Raw genomic sequence first — 20,695 nt, 5'->3', positions numbered from 1 at the left:
TAGACCAAAACTCCCAATATCCTACCTTCACCGGGTATATCTCCCTCTTCCAAGACAATGGAAGTCACATGTCAGACAAACGTAAAGGAAGTAACTTCATCTCTTCCAGCTTATATACCATGGGCTCAATGCTTAATGAATAACACCTGTAAAATCTTCAACCTGTGTGCAAAAATGCCTCCCATTCAATCGGACCATTGAGTCCACCCGGGGCCACCGTACCCCATTTAAAAATAAAGCGCTGTTCAAGTCTCTTAAGTGCTGCTGACAGATCACCTCCATTTGGTAAATATAATTTAGTTAACACAAAGAATTTTATATCATCTATCGTATGGGATTGTTCCACCCAATGTTCAACCAGGGGTGCGTTGGTTTTCAAAGATTTAATACGGCTTCTACATTCTATGATCCGAGAACGAATCATTCTGCACGTTTGGCCAATATAAATCAAGCCACATGGGCATAATATTGCAAACACAACCCCTCTCGAGTCACATGAGAAGGTACCCGACAATCGGTATGGATATTTTAAACTAGAGTGATAAAATTCTTGTATTACCAAAACATGTTTACATACAGAACATGTACCACAGGTGATTTGGCCACACACTTGCTCCACCCATTCCTTCGGCTTGTGATGTTTCAAATTTCCCCCCAAATTCTGTCTTTTTTTTTAATGGCAAGGATGGGGTTTTCACCAAACGTGGGGTTAGATGTTAACATCTGCCAATGTCTCAAAATGCTATCTTTAATTTCCTTAGTCCTAGATGAATATGGAATGGTACATACAATTCTTGCAGGGGTTTGTTTTTCATATTGTACAAGGAGATTATCCCTGTTTGCATATAAAGCTCTTTTATATGCTTTCTTAACAATAGATGGCTTATAACCCCAAGCAATGAACCGATCTCTTAGTTTCTGGGACTGCATTTTATATTCATCAACTGATGTACAGTCTTCTATATCGAAGAAATTGGCCAATGGGGATATTTTCTCGTAACTGCTTCGGATGAAAGCTGTTAAAGTGGAGTAAGGTGTTCCTGTCAGTGGTCTTCCGGTACATAGTAGTTACTAATTTGTGATTTTGTACATACACAATCATGTCCAAAAAGGTAACAGATTTCCTGTTGCAAGTATAGGTGAATTTCAAATTAGGATCTCCCAAATTCAATTTATCCAAAAACAATTGTGGAACCTCCATAGACCCTTGCCATATAAAAAATACATCGTCGATAAAACGTTTCCAAGTAACGATATAAGGAGACCAATCAGATCTATAGATCCCCGGTAGCACCAAGTACAGCTTGCTTATACGTGTCCTCTTTTGAAGATAAAATGATCTATAGATCTGATTGGTCTCCTTATATCGTTACTTGGAAACGTTTTATCGACGATATATTTTTATATGGCAAGGGTCTATGGAGGTTCTACAATTGTTTTTGGATAAATTGAATTTGGGAGATCCTAATTTGAAATTCACCTATACTTGCAACAGGAAATCTGTTACCTTTTTGGACATGATTGTGTATGTACAAAATCACAAATTAGTAACTACTGTGTACCGGAAGACCACTGACAGGAACACCTTACTCCACTTTAACAGCTTTCATCCGAAGCAGTTACGAGAAAATATCCCCATTGGCCAATTTCTTCGATATAGAAGACTATGTACATCAGTTGATGAATATAAAATGCAGTCCCAGAAACTAAGAGATCGGTTCATTGCTCGGGGTTATAAGCCATCTATTGTTAAGAAAGCATATAAAAGAGCTTTATATGCAAACAGGGATAATCTCCTTGTACAATATGAAAAACAAACCCCTGCAAGAATTGTATGTACCATTCCATGTTCATCTAGGACTAAGGAAATTAAAGATAGCATTTTGAGACATTGGCAGATGTTAACATCTAACCCCACGTTTGGTGAAAACCCCATCCTTGCCATTAAAAAAGACAGAATTTGGGGGGATATTTGAAACATCACAAGCCGAAGGAATGGGTGGAGTAAGTGTGTGGCCAAATCACCTGTGGTACATGTTCTGTATGTAAACATGTTTTGGTAATACAAGAATTTTATCACTCTAGTTTAAAATATCCATACCGATTGTCTGGTACCTTCTCATGTGACTCGAGAGGGGTTGTATATGCAATATTATGCCCATGTGGCTTGATTTATATTGGCCAAACGTGCAGAATGATTCGTTCTCGGATCATAGAAGCCGTATTAAATCTTTGAAAACCAACGCACCCCTGGTTGAACATTGGGTGGAACAATCCCATATGATAGATATAAAATTCTTTGTGTTAACTAAATTATATTTACCAAATGGAGGTGATCTGTCAGCAGCACTTAAGAGACTTGAACAGCGCTTTATTTTTAAATGGGGTACGTGGCCCCGGGTGGACTCAATGGTCCGATTGAATGGGAGGCATTTTTGCACACAGGTTGAAGATTTTACAGGTGTTATTCATTAAGCACTGAGCCCATGGTATATAAGCTGGAAGAGATGAAGTTACTTCCTTTACGTTTGTCTGACATGTGACTTCCGTTGTCTTGGAAGAGGGAGATATACCCGGTGAAGGTAGGATATTGGGAGTTGGTTTGTTTAAGCTTTGGGCTATTTTCTATTTTTTAGCTGTCCATTTTTAGCTGCCTGTTTTCAGATACTGCAATGCAGTGTTGTTGAACTTCAATTTTGAGATTTTGTCTTTTGAATTTCAGAGATTGGAACAGTAAATTGAAGGATGTGAGTCACGTTTAAATTGTCTGTTGATTCTACATGAGATTGAGTCTTGATAACCCTGTATGGGAGTGAGTTTTGTGAAGGTTAGTAGGTTGTTTAAAGCTTTCTATGATTTAATGATTGGAGTTAGTTATAGGTGGTGAGAGAACATTAAGCACATTACGTTTTTTTTGACAGACACAGAAAATTATGACATTTGGTGTTTTGATGAGTCCCTGATGAGGCCCCGGTGGGGGTGAAACAAGATGCCTTTGTTGGACATAGTGCATGTTGAAGAGTGAAGGTGAATCTAGTCCCTGTGGAGAAAGGGGATGGATTCAGGATACAGTGTATGTTGAAGAATGAAGATTATTCAGTCCCTGTGAAGAAACGGGACAGATTCAGTACATAGTGTGATGTTGAATGAAAAATTTATACAACCCTTTGTGAAGAAATAGGACTGACGTATCCTCACACAGAACAAAATAAGAAGAGAAGGATGTATAAAGTTACTTTTTTTAAAAAATTATATAGAAATTGATGGTGTATTATGAAAACAATCACTGGTGCACTGTGGGGATACTTCAATGTGTATTAGAGAAAAGTTGGGTGAGAACAACATACTATGATACATTGAAATATCGAGTGTGTCACATTGTTTCTTGATGTTTACCTTTTAATGGTGTGTATGGAGTGAGTGAATGTGATTAGTTTTAACTCTGTCTAGTGAGAATCATGTTTTTATATTAATAATAAAAAATATGTTTTGCATGATATGATTATAGTGTATAGTAGATTTTCTCATTGTGTATATTGTGCTATAACTCGAGAGAACGAGTGAAAATATATCCCTGGTGTTGTATTTCCCAATTTGTGGTGCCAGGATCCCTCAGCAGCCACCCTGGAGGGTCCCTTCTATAGTTGTTGCCTATGTCCCAACCAGAAATCCCTGACTCAACGATTAATGTGTAAAAGGCTTTCTAGTTTCTTCTAGCAGTTACAGCACATTCTCTTGTTGGAGCCATTGGATGACATTATCAACAAGTGGGACTGACTCCATCCTGCTGATCGATCCATGGAGAAAATATACTTTAGAGACCAAAATTATTCAACTAACACAAAGAGCAAGGAAACTAGCTTGTTCTCTTTATAAGCCATGTTCCCTAATTCCATTTGGTTATTTTAATAAAACATAAAAATAGAAATATCTTTATCACTGCAATAGTTCTAAATTAATTTCATCTCCAATTGATTTTGAAGTCAGATTCCAGTTTGATTTTTTTTTCTAGTGAACTGATCACTTACAATCTCCACACATGGCTACTGCACAATGGAAAACAAAAAATGTCAGGGTGTCTGTGTAGCTGGCATCAGATAGTTACCAGATACAATTGGATAAATAAGCAGTTTCAGTGGCTCAGATGCGGTAAATACTGCAAGATACAGAAGTGGAGATAACACACATTTTACACTGCAATTCTTCAGAACACAAGGTTTTATAGCATGGATTTTGTGTAGCTTTCAAAATGGAATTAAAACCAACGTGTGGTACACATCATAGGGTCCCACATATAGTCTTAGCACAAGAGTACAAAATTATAGCAATATTTTTCACAAGTTGCTCTCTCAAAGTTATGCGTCTCTCTTTATATTGTCTGAAACTTTGAGTTGTTGAAGAATGAGTGCAAAGTTTGTAGGCAGCTCTAGAAATTGGCTGTTCTTATTTCTCAGTAAGATAAGATTATGGAAAAACAAATCCCAAGTTCCATATCCCTTTTCTTTTGCAAGAGTTGAATATGATGATTTCATGATCACAATGCACCAATTACATTTCCTAGTCACTTAACATATACATTTAGTCACTAATGTAATAACTTACCATATCCATCATGTCTATATGCTTCTGAAGGATGGTCTCCCAAAATGGCTTGCCTCTGTCGGCCTTTTCCTCGTTCTAAAACATTGAAGCCAAAGAAAAGGCATTCTTTTAAGCAGTAGACATGGCAGATAGTTATTCCTTGATAAATAGGGTACTGCAGTTAGAAACAGGTCATAGGCTTTTACAAATCTAAATATTGTGAGAATGTTCTTCAGCAAATAAGCTAGCTACTTTTCTTATTTCATTATTCTTTTGGCAAAGAAGTGATTTCACATTCAGTTGTGTGCAAAGGTTTAGGCACCCCGGTCAAGTTGTATGTTTCAATGAATCTAAACAATCTGACAATTTAAACACATCTTTCTGCAATGTTTAATGCAAAATTACTATTTGCTGATTTTAACAGATTGAAAATAAAAAAGAAATATGGCATGTAAAAAAGTTTGGATACCCTTCCAATTGATTCATTACTACTATGTTTTAAAAGTTAAAGTCCAAAATGCTATCTGACTCATTAGGCTTTCTATTATTCAGGTAAAGACAATCTTGTGGTTTTAACACATACCCTGTTCTATTTTTAACCATTGGCTCCCCTAAGCAGATGTCCGAGTATTTGAAAATGAAGATAATTCACTCTTACAAAGTAGAGAAAGGCAATAAAAAGCTCTCGAAACATTTCCTACTTGAAATTTCAACTGTCAGAAACATTAAGAAATAGAAGTTGCGAGGAAGAGTTGAGGTTAGGGCAAGATCTGGAAGACCAAAAAAAATCTCAGACAGAATTGCCTGAAAACTGATTAGATCTGCAAACAGAACCCACAGATCACTGCACTGCCATTGAAGTAGTTGTCCACAGTACAAAGTTGCTTATACCAGTGATTCCCAATCAGTGCGCCATGACTGACTTGCAGGTGTGCTGTGAGAAGAGCTGGATATAAAAAAAAACAAGATTCCAGCAGTCTTCCGTTTTTCTCCCTTCCTGGCCTGCATGATGTCCTCCTGCCAGCAGAGGGTGTCAGAGCAGCGCTATCTGCTGCTGTTTTCCTCTCTGCTAGCTCTCTCTTGCAAGACACACTGGCCTCATGCATTTACTTGTTACTATCGAAGAGGCAAGTCAGTAGAGGAAGAAGCAGCAGGTAAGTGCTGCTCACACTTGTTTCTGGCTTTGGGGGGGGGGGGGGGGATGATGGTAGGGGATGGGAAAGAGGGACGATAAGGGCTAGAGGGGCTGGGCGGCTGGAAGAGGAAGGTGATATACTGGAGGAGTAGAAGGAGAGGGGAGGGAAGAAGGTGATCATCTCTTCCTCCTGGCATTAAGATGATGATGGTACCAAAGGGGTGGAGATAAGGGAAGAGAAAGTGGGGTTAGAGGGAGAAGATAGTGATGCTAAGGGTGGAAGGAGAGAAAAGGGAAGAAGATGGTGCCAGGAAAGAGGGAGGAAGAGAAAATGGTGATGTCAGGTGGGTGGAGGGAAAAGTCGGTATGATGCCGGGGGATAGAGGGAAGGTGGTAAGGATGCCAGGGGAGAGGGCAGAGAAAGTGATGATGCTGCCAGGGGGTGGAGAAAGAAAGAAAAATAGTGGTGATAATGCCAGTGGGAGAAGGGAGAGGGAAGGAAACAAGGTGATGTTAGGAGAAAGGGAGAGGAAGTGGTGGTGGTGATGCCATATGGGTAGAGGGAGAGGGAAGGTAATGGTGATGCCAGAAGAGTGGAGAGAAAGGGACAGTGATTATGACTGTGTGGAGGAGAGAGAAGGGAAGAGAAAGTGATGTCAGGGGAAAAGGCAAAGAAGGTGATGATGCCAGAGGGTGTGGAGGAATTCAAAAAAGAAAGGTGATAATGCGAGTGGGTGGTAGGAAAGAAGGAAGGAATATAAGGTGATGGTGCCAGGGGTGGGGGAAAAGGAAAGGGAGAGCGCAGAGTTGTTTACCTGTAACAGGTGTACTCATAGGACAGCAGGATGTTAGCCCTCATACATGGGTGACATCATCGGATGGGGACTGGCACAGAAAACTTTTGCCAAAGTTTCTAGAAAGCCGCTAACCACACATCATCCCTCCAGTCTTATAACGGAGTTCACGATAGTAAAATAAACCACGAGAAATCAACTCCTCTGCAGGGTGGTGGGCAGATTTTGTGAGGACTAACATCCCGCTGTCCTTGGAGAACACCTGTTACAGGTAAGCAACTCTGCTTTCTCCAAGTTAGGATGGTAGTCCTCACACATGGGTGATTAAGTAGCTCCAGGCCTCTCCAAACATGGGCTGCAGAGAATAGGTGCCAACATGCACAACAACTGGAACTGCAGCCACCACTGGAGCAGGCCTGCACCCAAGGACAGGGCCCCATGGAGGGAGAGTTGGGTTTTCATGGCTGGAAGAGATTACAGAGAATGGACCGACCGAAATGACTGTCCTGCTAGCCATCCTTGTCCAGGCAACGAGGCGAAAGTGTGGCAGGAACTCCAGGTCACCACTCTGCAAATCTCATGAATGGGAACAGCATGCAAGTCAGCCACAGAGACAGACATGGCCTGGACAGAGTGAGCTTTTACCTGGCCATCAAGCTGCAACCCTGCCTGTGTGTAGCAGAAAGTGATGCAATCCACTAGCCAGTGGGATAGAGTTTGCTTGGAGATAGCGACTCCTAATTGGTTTCTGTCAAAGGAGACAAAAACCTGAGAGGAGGCATGGTGGGGCGCTGTCCATTTCAAGTAAAAGGCAAGCGCCCTCTTGCAATCCAATGTGTGTAGGGCACGCTCACCTTGGTGAGCATAAGGTCTCAGGAACAAAGGCAACACAATGGACTGGTTGAGATGGAACTCCAAAACCACCTTGGGAAAGAACTTCAGGTGTGTCCGTAGCATGATAAAACTTCGTATAAGGCGGGTACGACACCAGAGCTTGCAGTTCTCCTATCCTGCGAGCTGATTAACTGCAACCAAGAAGATCACCTTCCAGGAGAGGTACTTTAGGTCACTTGAGCGCAATGGTTCAAACGTAGGTTTCATGAGTTGTGAGGAGACTACTTTGCGATCCCAGGAAGCCGTTGGAGGGCGAGTAGGGGGCTTTAGTTGTAGTAAGCCCCTCATGAATCTGCCCACTAGTGGATGGGAAGAAATTGCAGAATCATCTGAACCCAGATGGTAAGCTCCTATGGCACTGAGATGAACCCTCACCGAGGTGGTCTGCAGACTGGACTCAGAGAGCGTTAACAGATAGTCTAGAAGTGCTGAAGGGTAACAAGAGAAGTGGTCTAGGCTGCGACCCTTGCACCAGAAAGCGAATTGCTTCCACTTTAGGTTTTCTCCAGCACAGACTACTGTAATGCTCTTTTATTAGGACTCCCAAATACAACACTAAGACCACTTCAAATACTACAAAACAAAGCAGCTAGAATACTAACCGGAAAAAGGAGGGACCATATAACAAACTCTAGCTGAATTGCATTGGCTACCTATTGAACACAGAATAAAATACAAAGCCTTATGTACCATACATAAACTAATACATAATGAAAAATCGGACTGGCTAAACACAGCACTACGAGTGCACGTCCCACACAGAAACCTTCGTTCAGCAAACAAAGCTCTCAACCATTCCTTCAGTAAAGACAGCGAGACTAACAAGTCAGAGAAAGGGCCCTATCTTTAGCAGGCCCCGTTTAAAGGAACACTATGCCTCAAGAGATCAGACTACAAAGAGATCTCAAAACCTTTAAGAAAAGTTTAAAAACATGGCTTTTCAAACAAGCATTTTCTAAAGAGAACGGAGAATAGAAAATATACAGGAAAGGCAGAAGAGAACCAACACATGCAACCTACGTAATTATACAACACAAAGAATATGATTTTTTTTACCTGAAAATAGTACCTGACAGATACACTTGGTCATGCACATTACTAATAAATCAATTGTTTTTGTATTATGATATATTGCAAACAAACCTTTTGGCACCTGTTAGAATGTACGATAATTCACCAACCTTAATATATGTGCCTACATGTAAACTGTTGCGATGGTATAGAAAAGTTTTTAAATAAATAAATAAATAAATAGGATTTTCTAGTGAAAAGCGTTCAGGATTCCAAGACACGAGATACCCCTTCCGACAGGCAGAGGGCCTCTACCATGATCCGATCAACATCCAGGTTGCGAGGGCAAAGGCCTGCAAGTTGGGATGGTGGAGCCTGCCCTGGTCCTGGGTGATGGGGTCTGGAGTCATCCCCAGTCATATTGGGGGGCACGAAGCCATGTACCGAAGAGTCAAGTACCAGACCTGGGAGACCAGTAGGGAACAATCAGAATCATGGAACCCTGATCCTGCTGTAACTTCTGGAATGTCCTGGTTATGAGCAGAAGGGGTGAGTAACATACAGCAGCCCCTTGCCCCAGTTGATCAAGAAGGGGTCCACTATCTAACTCCTGCCCCATCTGCCGAGGGAGCAGAAGCGACACTTTCCTGTTCTCCACAGAGGCAAACAGATCTGTCTGGGGTCCCCCAGCAGCGGACGATGCAGTTTGCCACCTTCTGACTGAGGGACCATTCGTAGGGCCGGAACATCCAACTCAAGGCGACGGCCAAAATGTTGTCCACACCTGGAAGGTACACCGCCCAGAGAATGATGCTGCTCTCGATGGCCCACGACTAAACCTGGACTACCTCCTGGCAGAGAGGGAATGACCCTGTCCCTCCCTGTTTGTTCAGGTACCACATGGCCACCTGATTGTCAGTCTGAACCAGAACTATCTTGTTCATGAGGAGTTCTCGGAATACCCGCAGGGCATAGTGGATCACTCGCAGCTCCACGAGATTGATTTGGAGCCGTGACTCCTGAACTGATCACAACCCTTGGGTGTGATGGCCCAGCACATGCGCTCCCCATCCCGGCTGAGAAGCATCGGTAATGAGTGTAGCCTGAGGCTGTGCACTCCAAAAAGGACAACCCTGCTCAAAGTTCATGAGGATTGACCACCACAGGAGGGATTGCCGTAGCTTGGTCGTGACCAGGATGCAAGCATGCAAATCCTGCAACACCTGACACCACTGAGAGCGGAGCATCTATTGTGCCCCTCGCATGAGTAGCCGAGCAAACAGGGTGACATGCACCGTCACCACCATGCGGCCCAGTAGTTGGAGAAATTGATGAGCGGAAACATGTGGGCAGCCAGAGACGTGCTGGGCAAGAGCCGCTAAGATCTCTGCCCTGTCTTGAGGCAGGAAAGCCCTCACCTGGACAGTGTCCAGGCACACCCCAATGAAGTTCAGCTGCCTGGATGGCTGGAGATGGGACTTGGGATAGTTATCAAGAATCCCAGGGTCTCCAAGGTGTCGACTGTTAGGCACAAGGCACTCTGAACCCCCTGCTGAGAGTTGCCTTTGATAAGCCAATTGTCGAGGTAGGGGAAAAACATGAATACCCTGCCTTCGAAGATGTACCCCAACAACTGCCAGACACTTGGTGAAAACCCGGGGCACAGAGGCGAGGCCAAAAGGGAGGACATGATACTGATAGTGCTGTCCATCGACCAGGAATCTTAGGTACTGCCAATCCGCCTGAAAAATGCGGATATGGTCGTATGCATCTTTTAGATTGAAGGAGCAGAACCAGTCTCCTACTCAAAGAAGGGAAATTAGGGTACCCAGCGAGACCATTTTGAACTTCTCCTTTATCAAGAAATGGTTTAGAGCTCTCAGGTCCAAAATGGACCTGAGGTCACCCGTCTTCTTGGGGATTAGAAAGTACCTGGAGAAGAACCCTTTGCCCCGTTGGCTTGTCAGAACGGGCTCAACTGCCTGAGCGGAAACAAGGGCGGAGAGCTCCACTCAAAGTACCTGCATGTCCCCTGCCATTCTCCACCAAGGAGGAGGAGGGGAGCAGGGTGGAAATTGCTGGAAATGCAGTTGGTAACCCTGGCGAACGATGGATAGGACCCAGAGATCCGATGTGATGGAGGGTCCAACGATCTGCAAACAGCTGAAAACAACCAACTGGAGGACCGGGTCTTGAGGGGAAGACTGGATCATGCTCCCTAGCTGCCAGTCAAAACCCCATGGCAGGGGTCTGCAGGCACCCGAGGTGGTCTAGGCTGTCTCTGCCAGAACTTGGGGGCACACCTTTGAGCCCTGGACCTCGGTGCAGGCAGGTAATATTTATGAGGCCTATAGAAAGGTCATTTAGGATATGGCCATGGGGGCTTTCTGGTAGGCTAGGTGTCAGAAGTACTAGCTGACAATCTTCCTGGAATTGTTGAGGTAGACTCTCACTAAATTCCAGGGCCTGCTTCCTTAAGTTCTGGAATATTGTCCCATGTAAAATTGGTAACAGGCTATACGGGCAATGAGCACGGCTCCCTGGAACATGTAACGTCCCAACACATCAAGAGCCTTATGCTTGTGCCCTGGAGGAGCAGAGGCATGGGTACAAATCCTCTTAGCCTGTTTTAGGGTCGATTCCACCACCACTGATCGGTGTGGGGAGCTGACGACTGTCGAACCCAGTGGACGGCTGGACTAGGTACATCACGTGTTTTTCTGTTGACCTGCGGCACTGAGATGGGATGCTCCCATAGGCGGGTCACAAGTTCCTTGAAAATGTCATGGACTGGCATCTCCATCATCTCCTTCAGGGCCTCCATGAATTGCAGGATCTCAAATATTTTGTGCCTTGAGTGCTGTTCTGTTAACAATCGGAAAGGCACAGACACAGCCATGGACTTGACAAACCCCACGAAGGAAAGATTTTTGAGGGGAAATCACCATCGCTCCTCCAGTGGCAAGGGCTCAGAAGGCAAATCTTCCGATTCCTCAGAGGATGACATGGAAGCCTCCCTCTCTCAGGGGGTCATAGAGAGCTTCCCCCTCATTGCGATCCTCCGGAGATGCAGGGGGGGGGGGGGCGATGGCCCATCGGCGTGCGCTGCTTGCTTGAGGGCACCAGGAGGTCCCAAGGCCGTGAGTGTGGCGCAGGGTCCGATGGCGTAGGTGGGAACGGGGGCACCAAAGGAATCTGTGAAACTGATCCAGATGGCAGGTGAGATGGCACCATGTGTCTCCGGGCCGCCATCGAGCCTGATAGCCTTTCCTCCACGGAGGAGTCGATCACCGGAATGGGGGCTGGTGGCAGTAACATCAGTGCACCCAGGGGCCACAGGGGAGGGGGGGGGGGGCTTGGGGTACCAGAGTCGGCTGCGTCAGCAAGATACAGATGAGCATGACTAGCTGCTCCAGCAAGGGCGCAAGCACCGGTGAAGCAGGCTTTTGTGGTGGAGGCTGTACCCGGGGAACCGGAGGCGCAAGGCCCTGCAGGACCCAGCTGACTGCCAACCGCCTGCGGCTCTCTAACTCCTCCTCGAAGACAGATGAGGAGAGCATGGCCAAAGGAGGAGCTAGCAGAATCGAAACATCTCCCAGTGTAAGGGGAACCAAGCCCTCCATCAGTACCAGTGGAGGCTGCTTGGCGGCATCGGTGGGGTCAGAGGGAAAGGCCTCCTCCGACCTTGACCGCTTTCTGGGAGGCACAGAGGTCAATACCTTCACAAGGTCTGGTTTGGAGGAAGAAGAGGACTGATGCCAATGCTTCTTAGATTTTTCTCGATGAGCTCCACAGTCCTTTCCCAATACAGATGGTGACGTTGAGGAACCGGACTGGGAACGAGAGAACAGGGACAACAGATGGTCTCCTGCGCCGATCTCGGGACCAGGCATGATAGGGGGAGGAGAACCTGACAGAGTAGGAGCCAGGAGCTCCTTTCCAAGCGGGGTGGACATCCCCAAATGCTTGGACCTGAAATGTTTTTCCATTTTATCGAGTTGGGCTCGACAACCCTTCGGGGTCATCTGGGCACATAGATCGCAGACGCGGACATGGTGGGAAGCCCCCAGGCAGAGGACACAGACCTCGTGGGGATCTGTGATGGACATAGCCCGGGGGCACCGGCAGAAGCTGGTTGATGCTACTGGAAAAAAAGAGTGCGACGCGCAGACAATGGTTAGCGGACACCAAAAGGGGACACCATCAGCGATCAATCGAGATGATCTGGGAAACTTAACGATTGCAGGCCAAGGAGGGTGAGGGACCCTAAGCGACGCATGGAAGGCAAAAAGCCACTTTAAAGTAGTAAACTTCTCAAAAAAGAATCGCAAGCTCCGAAATTGTGGTTACAGCTCCACAGAAAAGAGACTGAAGAGGGACTCCACATGGAAAGCAGCATGCTGGGCATGCTCAGTGTGCCTGTCAAAGTTTCTAGAAACTTTAATCAAAGTTTTCCGTGCCGGGCTCCATCCGATGTCACCCATATGTGAGGACTACCATCCCGCTTGTCCTTGGAGAAAATGCACGCTGAGCATGCCACTATCCACGCATCCATGTGGGGTCCCTCTCCAGTCTCGTAACACAGAATTATGAAAAGCAAATGTTGTTTACCTGATGTAACAGGTGTTCTCACAGGACAGCAGGATGTTAGTCCTCACAAATGGGTGACATCGAGGATGGAGCCCAACCACGGAAAACTTCTGTCAAAGTTTCAGGAACTTTGACTGGCCCCTACTGGGCATGCCCAGCACGGCACTAACCCTGCAGCCAGCAGGGGTCTCCCTTCAGTCTTGTTTCAAAGCTACAGGCAGTGCCGAAAATAAAATAAAAATGAACCCAACACCGTGGGATGGCGGGCGGGTTTCGTGAGGACTAACATCCTGCTGTCCTGTGAGAACACCTGTTACATCAGGTAAGCAACATTTGCTTTCTCACAGGACAAGCAGGATGGTTGTCCTCACAAATGGGTGAGTACCGAGCTGAGGATGTCCGGACATGCACCAAATGTATCCAATGGCGTGCAACAGGCACAACAACTGGGGTGAAATTTGGTAGAGGACATCCACACCCTACCGTGAGGTGGAACGGTGTTGGTACATCATGCTGGAAAAAGGTTACGCAAGACAGACTGGCCGAAGATGGAATCCTGTCTTCCAGCTTTGTCCAAGCAATAATGGGCTGCAAATGTATGGAGGGAACTCCAGGTGGCAGCCTTGCAGATGTCAGGAAGCGGCACCGATCGAAGGTGTGCTACTGAAGTCGCCATGGCCCTCACAGAGTGTGCTTTGACACGGTCTTGGAAAGGAATGCCAGCTTGCTGATAGCAAAATGAGATGCAGTCCGCCAACCAGGAGGAAAGAGCCTGCTTACCCACAGGTTGCCCTAACTTGTTAGGATGGAAAGAGACAAATAATTGAGTGCTCTTCCTGCTGGCAACCGTACGGTCTAGATAGAAAGCTAGAGCACGTTTACAGTCAAGGGTATGCAGAGTCTGTTCCCCGGAGTTGGAGTGGGGCCTGGGAAAGAAGATAGGTAGTATAATAATGGATTGATTAATATGAAACTCCGAAACTACCTTGGGTAAGAATTTAGGATGAGTGTGGAGTACCGCCCGGTCCTGCAGGAGTTTAGTGTAAGGCGGATAGGTAACTAGGGCCTGTAATTCACTAACCCTGTGAGCTGAAGTGATAGCCAAAAGGAATAACACTTTCCATGTGAGATATTTTAGGTCACAGGAGTGAAGAGGTTCGAAAGGAAGTTTCATAAGGCAACCAAGAACCAGATTAAGGTCCCAAGATGGGGCCGGAGGGCGTAAAGGTGGCTTCAAATGGAGCAAGCCTTTAAGAAAGCATGTTACAAGGGGTTGTACTGAAATAGGGACACCCCCAATACCTTTATGGAAGGCGGCTACCGCACTGACATGCATTCTAATGGAAAAGGTCTTTAGACCTGATTCTGATAGATGCCAGAGATAGTCCAAGAATTTAGAAATTGGACAGGAAAGGGGATCAAGGGACTGAGAAGTGCACCATGATGTATACCTTTTCCATTTGTAGGAATAAGATTTTCTTGTGGAAGGCTTTCGTGAAGCGATCAGGACACGAGAAACTGAATCCGAAAGGTTAAATGGCTGAAGGACTAACCTTTCAACATCCATGCCGTCAGGGACAAGGCTTGGAGGTTGGGATGGAGGAGGCATCCCTCGTTTTGAGTGATCAGATGCGGGTCCTTTCCCAGAGGAATGTGCCTGCGGATGGAGAGATCCTGAAGTATGGGAAACCACACTTGGCGTGGCCAGTGCGGTGCTATCAGGATCATAGTTCCCCTGTCCTGACGTAGCTTCACGAGAGTCTTCGACAGAAGTGGAAGTGGAGGGAATGCATAAAGCAGACCGGTTGTCCACGTGAGGGAGAATGCATCCCTCGGCCGAGAGTGCTGGCTCCGAATGAGAGAGCAGTAATTGTCCACTTTGTGGTTCTGAGGGGACGCAAAGAGGTCTATATGGGGATAACCCCATTTGTGAAACAGAGAGGTCGCTACCAAGGGATCGAGTGACCACTCGTGTGGTTGGAAGACACAGCTCAGCTGGTCTGCCAATACATTGTCTGCTCCCGGAAGTAGGTGGCCCTGAGGTACATGGAGTGGGAGAGGACTTCTGCCCAAATCTGCGCAGCTTCCTGACAGAAGGAAGGAGCCTGTGCCTCCCTGCTTGTTTATGTACCACATGGCCACCTGGTTGTCCGTCTGAATTAAGATTGTGTGGTTCGATAGCCAATCTTGAAAAGTCCTGAGAGCATATCGGATTGCTCTCAGTTCCAGGAAATTTATCTGGTGTTTGGCTTCCTCTGGTGACCAGAACCCTTGAGTTTGTAAATTGTTTACATGGGCTCCCCAACCGATGTTGGAAGCGTCGGTGGTGAGGATTACCTGAGGGTCTGGTGGAAGAAAAGGCAAGCCCTGTAGGAGGTTGAATTGATTTGTCCACCAGGCAAGAGACAGACGGAGTGCATCAGTGATGCGAACAATGGAGGACAGAGGCTGAACAGCTTGGGCCCATTGCAATCTCAGAGTCCATTGCATGACTCCCATGGACAGGCGGGCCATGGGAGTCACATAAACTGAGGAGGCCATGTGTCCCAGCAGAATGAGGAATTGGCGAGCTGTTGCTGTGCGTTGAGACTGCAACTGGCAAGCTAGGGACACAAGGATTTGAACTCGTTGATGAGGAAGGAAGGCTTTGGCCTGTAAGGTTTCCAAGTCTGCCCCAATGAAGGATAAGGTTTGAGATGGGACTAAATAGGATTTCTTGTAATTGACAAGAAACCCTAGAGAAAGTAGAGTTTGAATTGTCAGGGTCAGGGAGGACCGAGCGATTTGCTGGGTTGGGGCCCTGATTAACCAATCGTCCAGGTAGGGGTAGACGTGGACACCTTTCTTCCTGAGGAACGCTGCAACCACCACGAGGCATTTGGTGAAGACCTGTGGTGCGGATGCCAGGCCGAAAGGTAGCACTCGGTATTGGTAGTGATTTCGGCCTACTAAAAAACGGAGGTATTTGCGATGAGATTGAGTTATCGCAATGTGAGTGTAGGCGTCTTTTAGGTCTAGAGAGCAAAGCCAGTCCCCTCTTTGCAGCAGAGGGAGAAGCGAGCCTAAGGTTACCATCCTGAACTTCTCTCTGTAAAGGTACTTGTTGAGGGCCCGTAGGTCCAGGATTGGTCGAAGTCCTCCTGACTTTTTTGGGATCAGAAAGTACCTGGAGTAGAACCCTAGTCCTTGTTGTGAGAGAGGAACGGGTTCTATAGCATTTGACTGGAGGAGAAGGGATACTTCCTGCTCTAGAAGAACAGAGTGATCGGTGAGTCTCCACGCCTGCCGGGGTGGGGAGTCCGAAGGGAGAGACAGGAAGTTGAGGTGGTAACCCTGTGTGATTATCGCTATCATCCATTGATCTGTGGTGATATGGTGCCATTTTTGTAGAAAATGGCCTAACCGACCTCCTACTGGTATGGTTGGAAGAGGGATGTGGCATCTGCTCTCTAATTGAAAGTCAAAAACCCGATGCAGGGCCAGGTTGTGGAGCTGCTGCGGGCTTTTGTTTTCGAGACTGGCGAGGCTGAGTTCTATGGTAAGGCCTCGCAGGCTTAGACTTGGCTAGTGGGGAATAATACTTCCGTGGACGGAAGAATGACTTTTTTGAGTCCTTCTTAAATGGTTGTTTAGAAGGCAAGTCAGAAGGAATAGATGAGAGCTGTTTAAGTGTCTCATGATGATCCTTTAGTTCAGCAACAATTTGCTGAATTTGCTCACCAAATAAATTATCCCCTAGACAGGGCAAATCAGAGAGCCTGTCCTGAACTTCCGGGCGAAGGTCAGATGACTTAAGCCAAGCCCAGCGTCTGGCAGAGATGGCCGTAGCAGAAAGTCTAGTGGAAGTATCAAAGATGTCATAAGCTGTTCTTATTTCATGCTTCCCAGCTTCAAACCCTTTATTTACTAGGGACTGAAGCTGTGGCTGGAACTGCTCTGGCAAGGCATCTGAGTACTCCTGCATTTGTTTCAGGATGACCCTATTGTATTGGGTCTTATATAATTGATAAGAAGCTATTCTGGAAATCAGCATAGCTCCTTGGTATACTTTCCTACCTATACTATCTAGGAATTTATTTTCCTTAGTAGGAGGTATGGAAGAATGTGGCTTTATTCGTTTAGCTTTCTTTTGAGCTGATTCTACCACAACAGAGTGATGGTCTAATTGTGGTTTCTGAAAGCCAGGTGCTGACTGTACGAGATAAGTAGAGTCAGCTTTTTTGTTTACTGGAGCAACAGATCCAGGGGATTCCCAATTCTTTTTTAGAAGGTCCAGAAAAACCTGATGAATTGGAATAGAGATGATGACTTTAGGGGCATCCAAGAATTGGAGCAACTCCATCATCTGGTGCCTGTCATCTTGTTCTGATTGAAGCTGAAAAGGGACCAACTCCGACATTTCCTTCACAAAATTTATGAAAGAGAGGTCCTCAGGAGGGGAACGCTTTCTACTCTCCACAGGAGAGGGTGGTGAAGGCAAATCATCGGTGTCAGTAGAGGTATCATCACCCCAGATGTCATAAGAATCAGGTTGCTGACCTGTAGGTCCATGAGGGGGCTGTGTACCTGAAGGCCCCGGTTGAGGCTCCGAGAAATTTGAAGGAATTACCGGGGGCATCGAGAATGTTCTCGATGGAAAAGGTGCCGGCATCGGTACCGGTGTCGGCACCGAAGGAATCGGCGCCGGCATCGAAATCATCGGTGGAGCTGATGTGCGTATCGCCCCCGAGGAAAGTATCGGTGGCGAGGGACGACAAGGCACCGATGGAACTACCCCCGAAGGGGGAATCCGGAACGGTGTTTCTCCACCTGATGAGATCGGTGACCCGGGCATTGCCGGTGGAAGGGCCCTTGTAAGCGCTTCCATCCGAGCAAGCAGCGGTGCCAGTGCTGCTGGAATCGGTCAGTGGCCGGTTCCACTCTCGGTGCCGGGGTCGGTGCCAAAGGAGTCTGGAACCGTAGCATCGCCTTGTCGATAGCCTCCTGGACCAGCCGGTCCAGTTCTGCCCGGAGAGCTGGGGTAACAAGACCCAGCTCTACGGGAGAGGGAGGCGGAGGCTGAGCCGGAGGGACCACCGTCACCGGTGGAATCGCGGCTCCCAAACCCCGGAGGGGTGAGGGTTGCCTAGGTGTCTGCGAGACAGGAGTGGATGGTGCCACTTCTGGTCGAGACTTCTTCGAAGGCGACTCGGACAGTACTGAGGTTGATGACTTCGATTCCTCGACGGTCCGAGACTTATGACGTCGATGGCGATGTTTCTCTTTCCGATCCCCTCGATCTTCGGGGGAAGGGACAGGAGTCGATGGCCGTGAAGACGTCAATGGCGGACAGTCACCGGGAGGCTGTCGATGACGATGAGACTTCGACAGTGCCGGTTCCGATGACGTCGATGCAATCGATGGCATCGGAGTGTGAGCATGGAAGAGGAGTCCCATCTTCTCCATTCTGGCCTTGCGACCTTTTGGTGTCATTAGGGCACATTTGGTGCAAGTTAAGACATCATGCTCACTCCCTAAACACAAAACACAGACTCTATGTGGGTCTGTGATGAACATAGTACGCGTACAGTCCGGGCACCGACGGAACCCCGACGCCATGGCCATAGGCCAAAAATTTAGCCGCGGGACGGTCGACTGCCAACAGGCCTCGAGGGTCAAACTCGACGGTAGTCGACAAAAAACAACGGCAAAAACTTACCGAAGTACCGCGGAGGAAAAATTGAAGAAGGGAGACCCCTGAGGGGCAATTTTTTCTTCAAGAAAGTAGTTGAAGAGATTCCTGTCAGGAATGTGGTAAGAGCTCCTTAACCGCGTGGCAACTGCTACGCGGAAAAAAGAAGACTGAAGGGAGACCCCTGCTGGCTGGAGGGTTAGTGCCGTGCTGGGCATGCCCAGTAGGGGCCAGTCAAAGTTCCTGAAACTTTGACAGAAGTTTTCCGTGGTTGGGCCCCAATCTCTATGTCACCCATTTGTGAGGACAACCATCCTGCTTGTCCTGTGAGAAAAATAAAACAGAAGAAACCCAACTCTGTGGAGTGGAGGGCAAATTTTGTGAGGATTAACATCCTGCTGTCCTAGGAGAACATCTACTACATGTAAGCAACTCTGCTTTCTCCTAGGACAAGCAGGATGGTAGTTCTCACACATGGGTGAATCCCTAGCTACAAGCTGTTCCCGAATAGCAAGACTAACCAACATTTAACCAGGAGCCAATGGGCACAACACTGATGTGGTTGGTAACAGAGGGAGACAGTCTGAACCTGAACAATGGGCCCTAGGTAGGAAGAATTGGCTCTACAGCTGAAAGAGATTCTGGAGGACAGACTAGCCAAAGCTGCTATCATGTCGGCCATCCCTATATTCAAACAGCAGTGGGCTACAAAAGTGTGAGAGAACTCCATGTCACAATTTTGCAGACCTCTGCTTGGGGACCGCTCTTAAGTGGGCTACCGAAGCCATCATGGCTCTCACAGAATGAGCCTTGACATGACCTGCAAGCTGCAGTCCTGCTTGCGCACAGCAAAAGGAAATGCAATCCACTAGCCAGTTAGACAGGATCTGCTTGGTGACCGCAACTCTCAATCTGTTCTTGTCAAAAGAGATGAAGAGTAGCCTAGACTGCCTTTGGCTTGCTGCTCGCTCCAGGGAGAAGGCCAAGGCTCTCTTGCAATCCAAGCTGTGCAGAGCCTGTTCACCTTGGTGCGGATAAGGCCTGGGGAAAAAAGGTGGGTAGGAAGATTGACTGATTAAGATGAAAATCCTTTACCTACTTAGGCAGGAATTTTGGGTATGTGCGCAGAACCACCGTTATGAAATGTTGTCGTGTATGGTGGGTACGTCACCAGCGTTTGAAGCTCACTGACCTTGCACACTGAAGTGACCGTGACCAAAAGCATCAGGTACTTCAAGTCACAGGAGTGCAGTGGCTCTGAAGGATCTGTCATGAGCTGAGCCAACACCACATTGAGGACCCAGGACACAGTCTGAGGCCGTCTGCTTCAGACCTTTTATTCGAGGTCTGAAGCAGACCTCGAATAAAACGTTCTACTACGGGTTGCACAGAGATGGGCGAACCATCTACACTCTGGTCATAAGCACAGATAGCACCCAGGTGTACCTGGATGGAGTTGGTTTTCAATCCAGTTTCCGAGAGATGTAGTAGGTACTCAAGCAGTTTCGGTGTGGAGCAGGAGAACTGATCTAAGATGTGCTGCTCACACCACATGGAAAAATTCCTCCACTTCAGGCCATAAGACTTCCTAGTGGAAGGCTTTGTAGAAGCCACCGGGACCTGAGAGATATCATCCAAAAGGTCAAGGGGCTACAGAATAAGGCTCTCAACATCCAGGCAGTCAGAGACAATGCCCTGAGGCAGGGATGGTACAGCCTGCATCGATCCTAAGAGACGAGGTCGGGGGAAGTCCCCAGACCAATCAGTTCTGGAAAAGAGATCTGCATCAGCCAATGAGGGGCTATAAGGATCATGGTCTTTGTGTCTTGTCAGAGCTTCAGGAGAGTCTTCATCACCAGGGGAAGCAGAGGATTTGCATACAGAAGGCCCTTGCCCCAATGGTGGGCGAAAGCGTTCGAGACTGGTTGCAGTCTCCCCCTGTACAGAGAGCAGAATTGTTTCGCCTTGCTGTTGCAGGAGGAGGTGAAGTGATTCACGACCGGAGTTCCACAGAGGCGG

General features: G+C 47.0%; 1 protein-coding gene across 1 annotated transcript in view; it reads right to left on the bottom strand.

Annotated features, from left to right (window-relative positions):
* The window catches only part of HNRNPLL (heterogeneous nuclear ribonucleoprotein L like), a 289,432-nt gene that overhangs the window by 68,097 nt on the left and 200,640 nt on the right, over nucleotides 1–20,695 (bottom strand). Inside the window, 1 exon segment of the mRNA XM_029596807.1 lies at nucleotides 4,603–4,677. Within this exon segment, the coding sequence (XP_029452667.1) occupies nucleotides 4,603–4,677 (75 nt within the window).

The sequence above is a fragment of the Rhinatrema bivittatum genome, chromosome 3 (genome assembly GCF_901001135.1).
Source record: "Rhinatrema bivittatum chromosome 3, aRhiBiv1.1, whole genome shotgun sequence".
Classification (NCBI taxonomy): domain Eukaryota; kingdom Metazoa; phylum Chordata; class Amphibia; order Gymnophiona; family Rhinatrematidae; genus Rhinatrema; species Rhinatrema bivittatum.
This window is presented reverse-complemented; position numbering and strand designations above follow the sequence as displayed.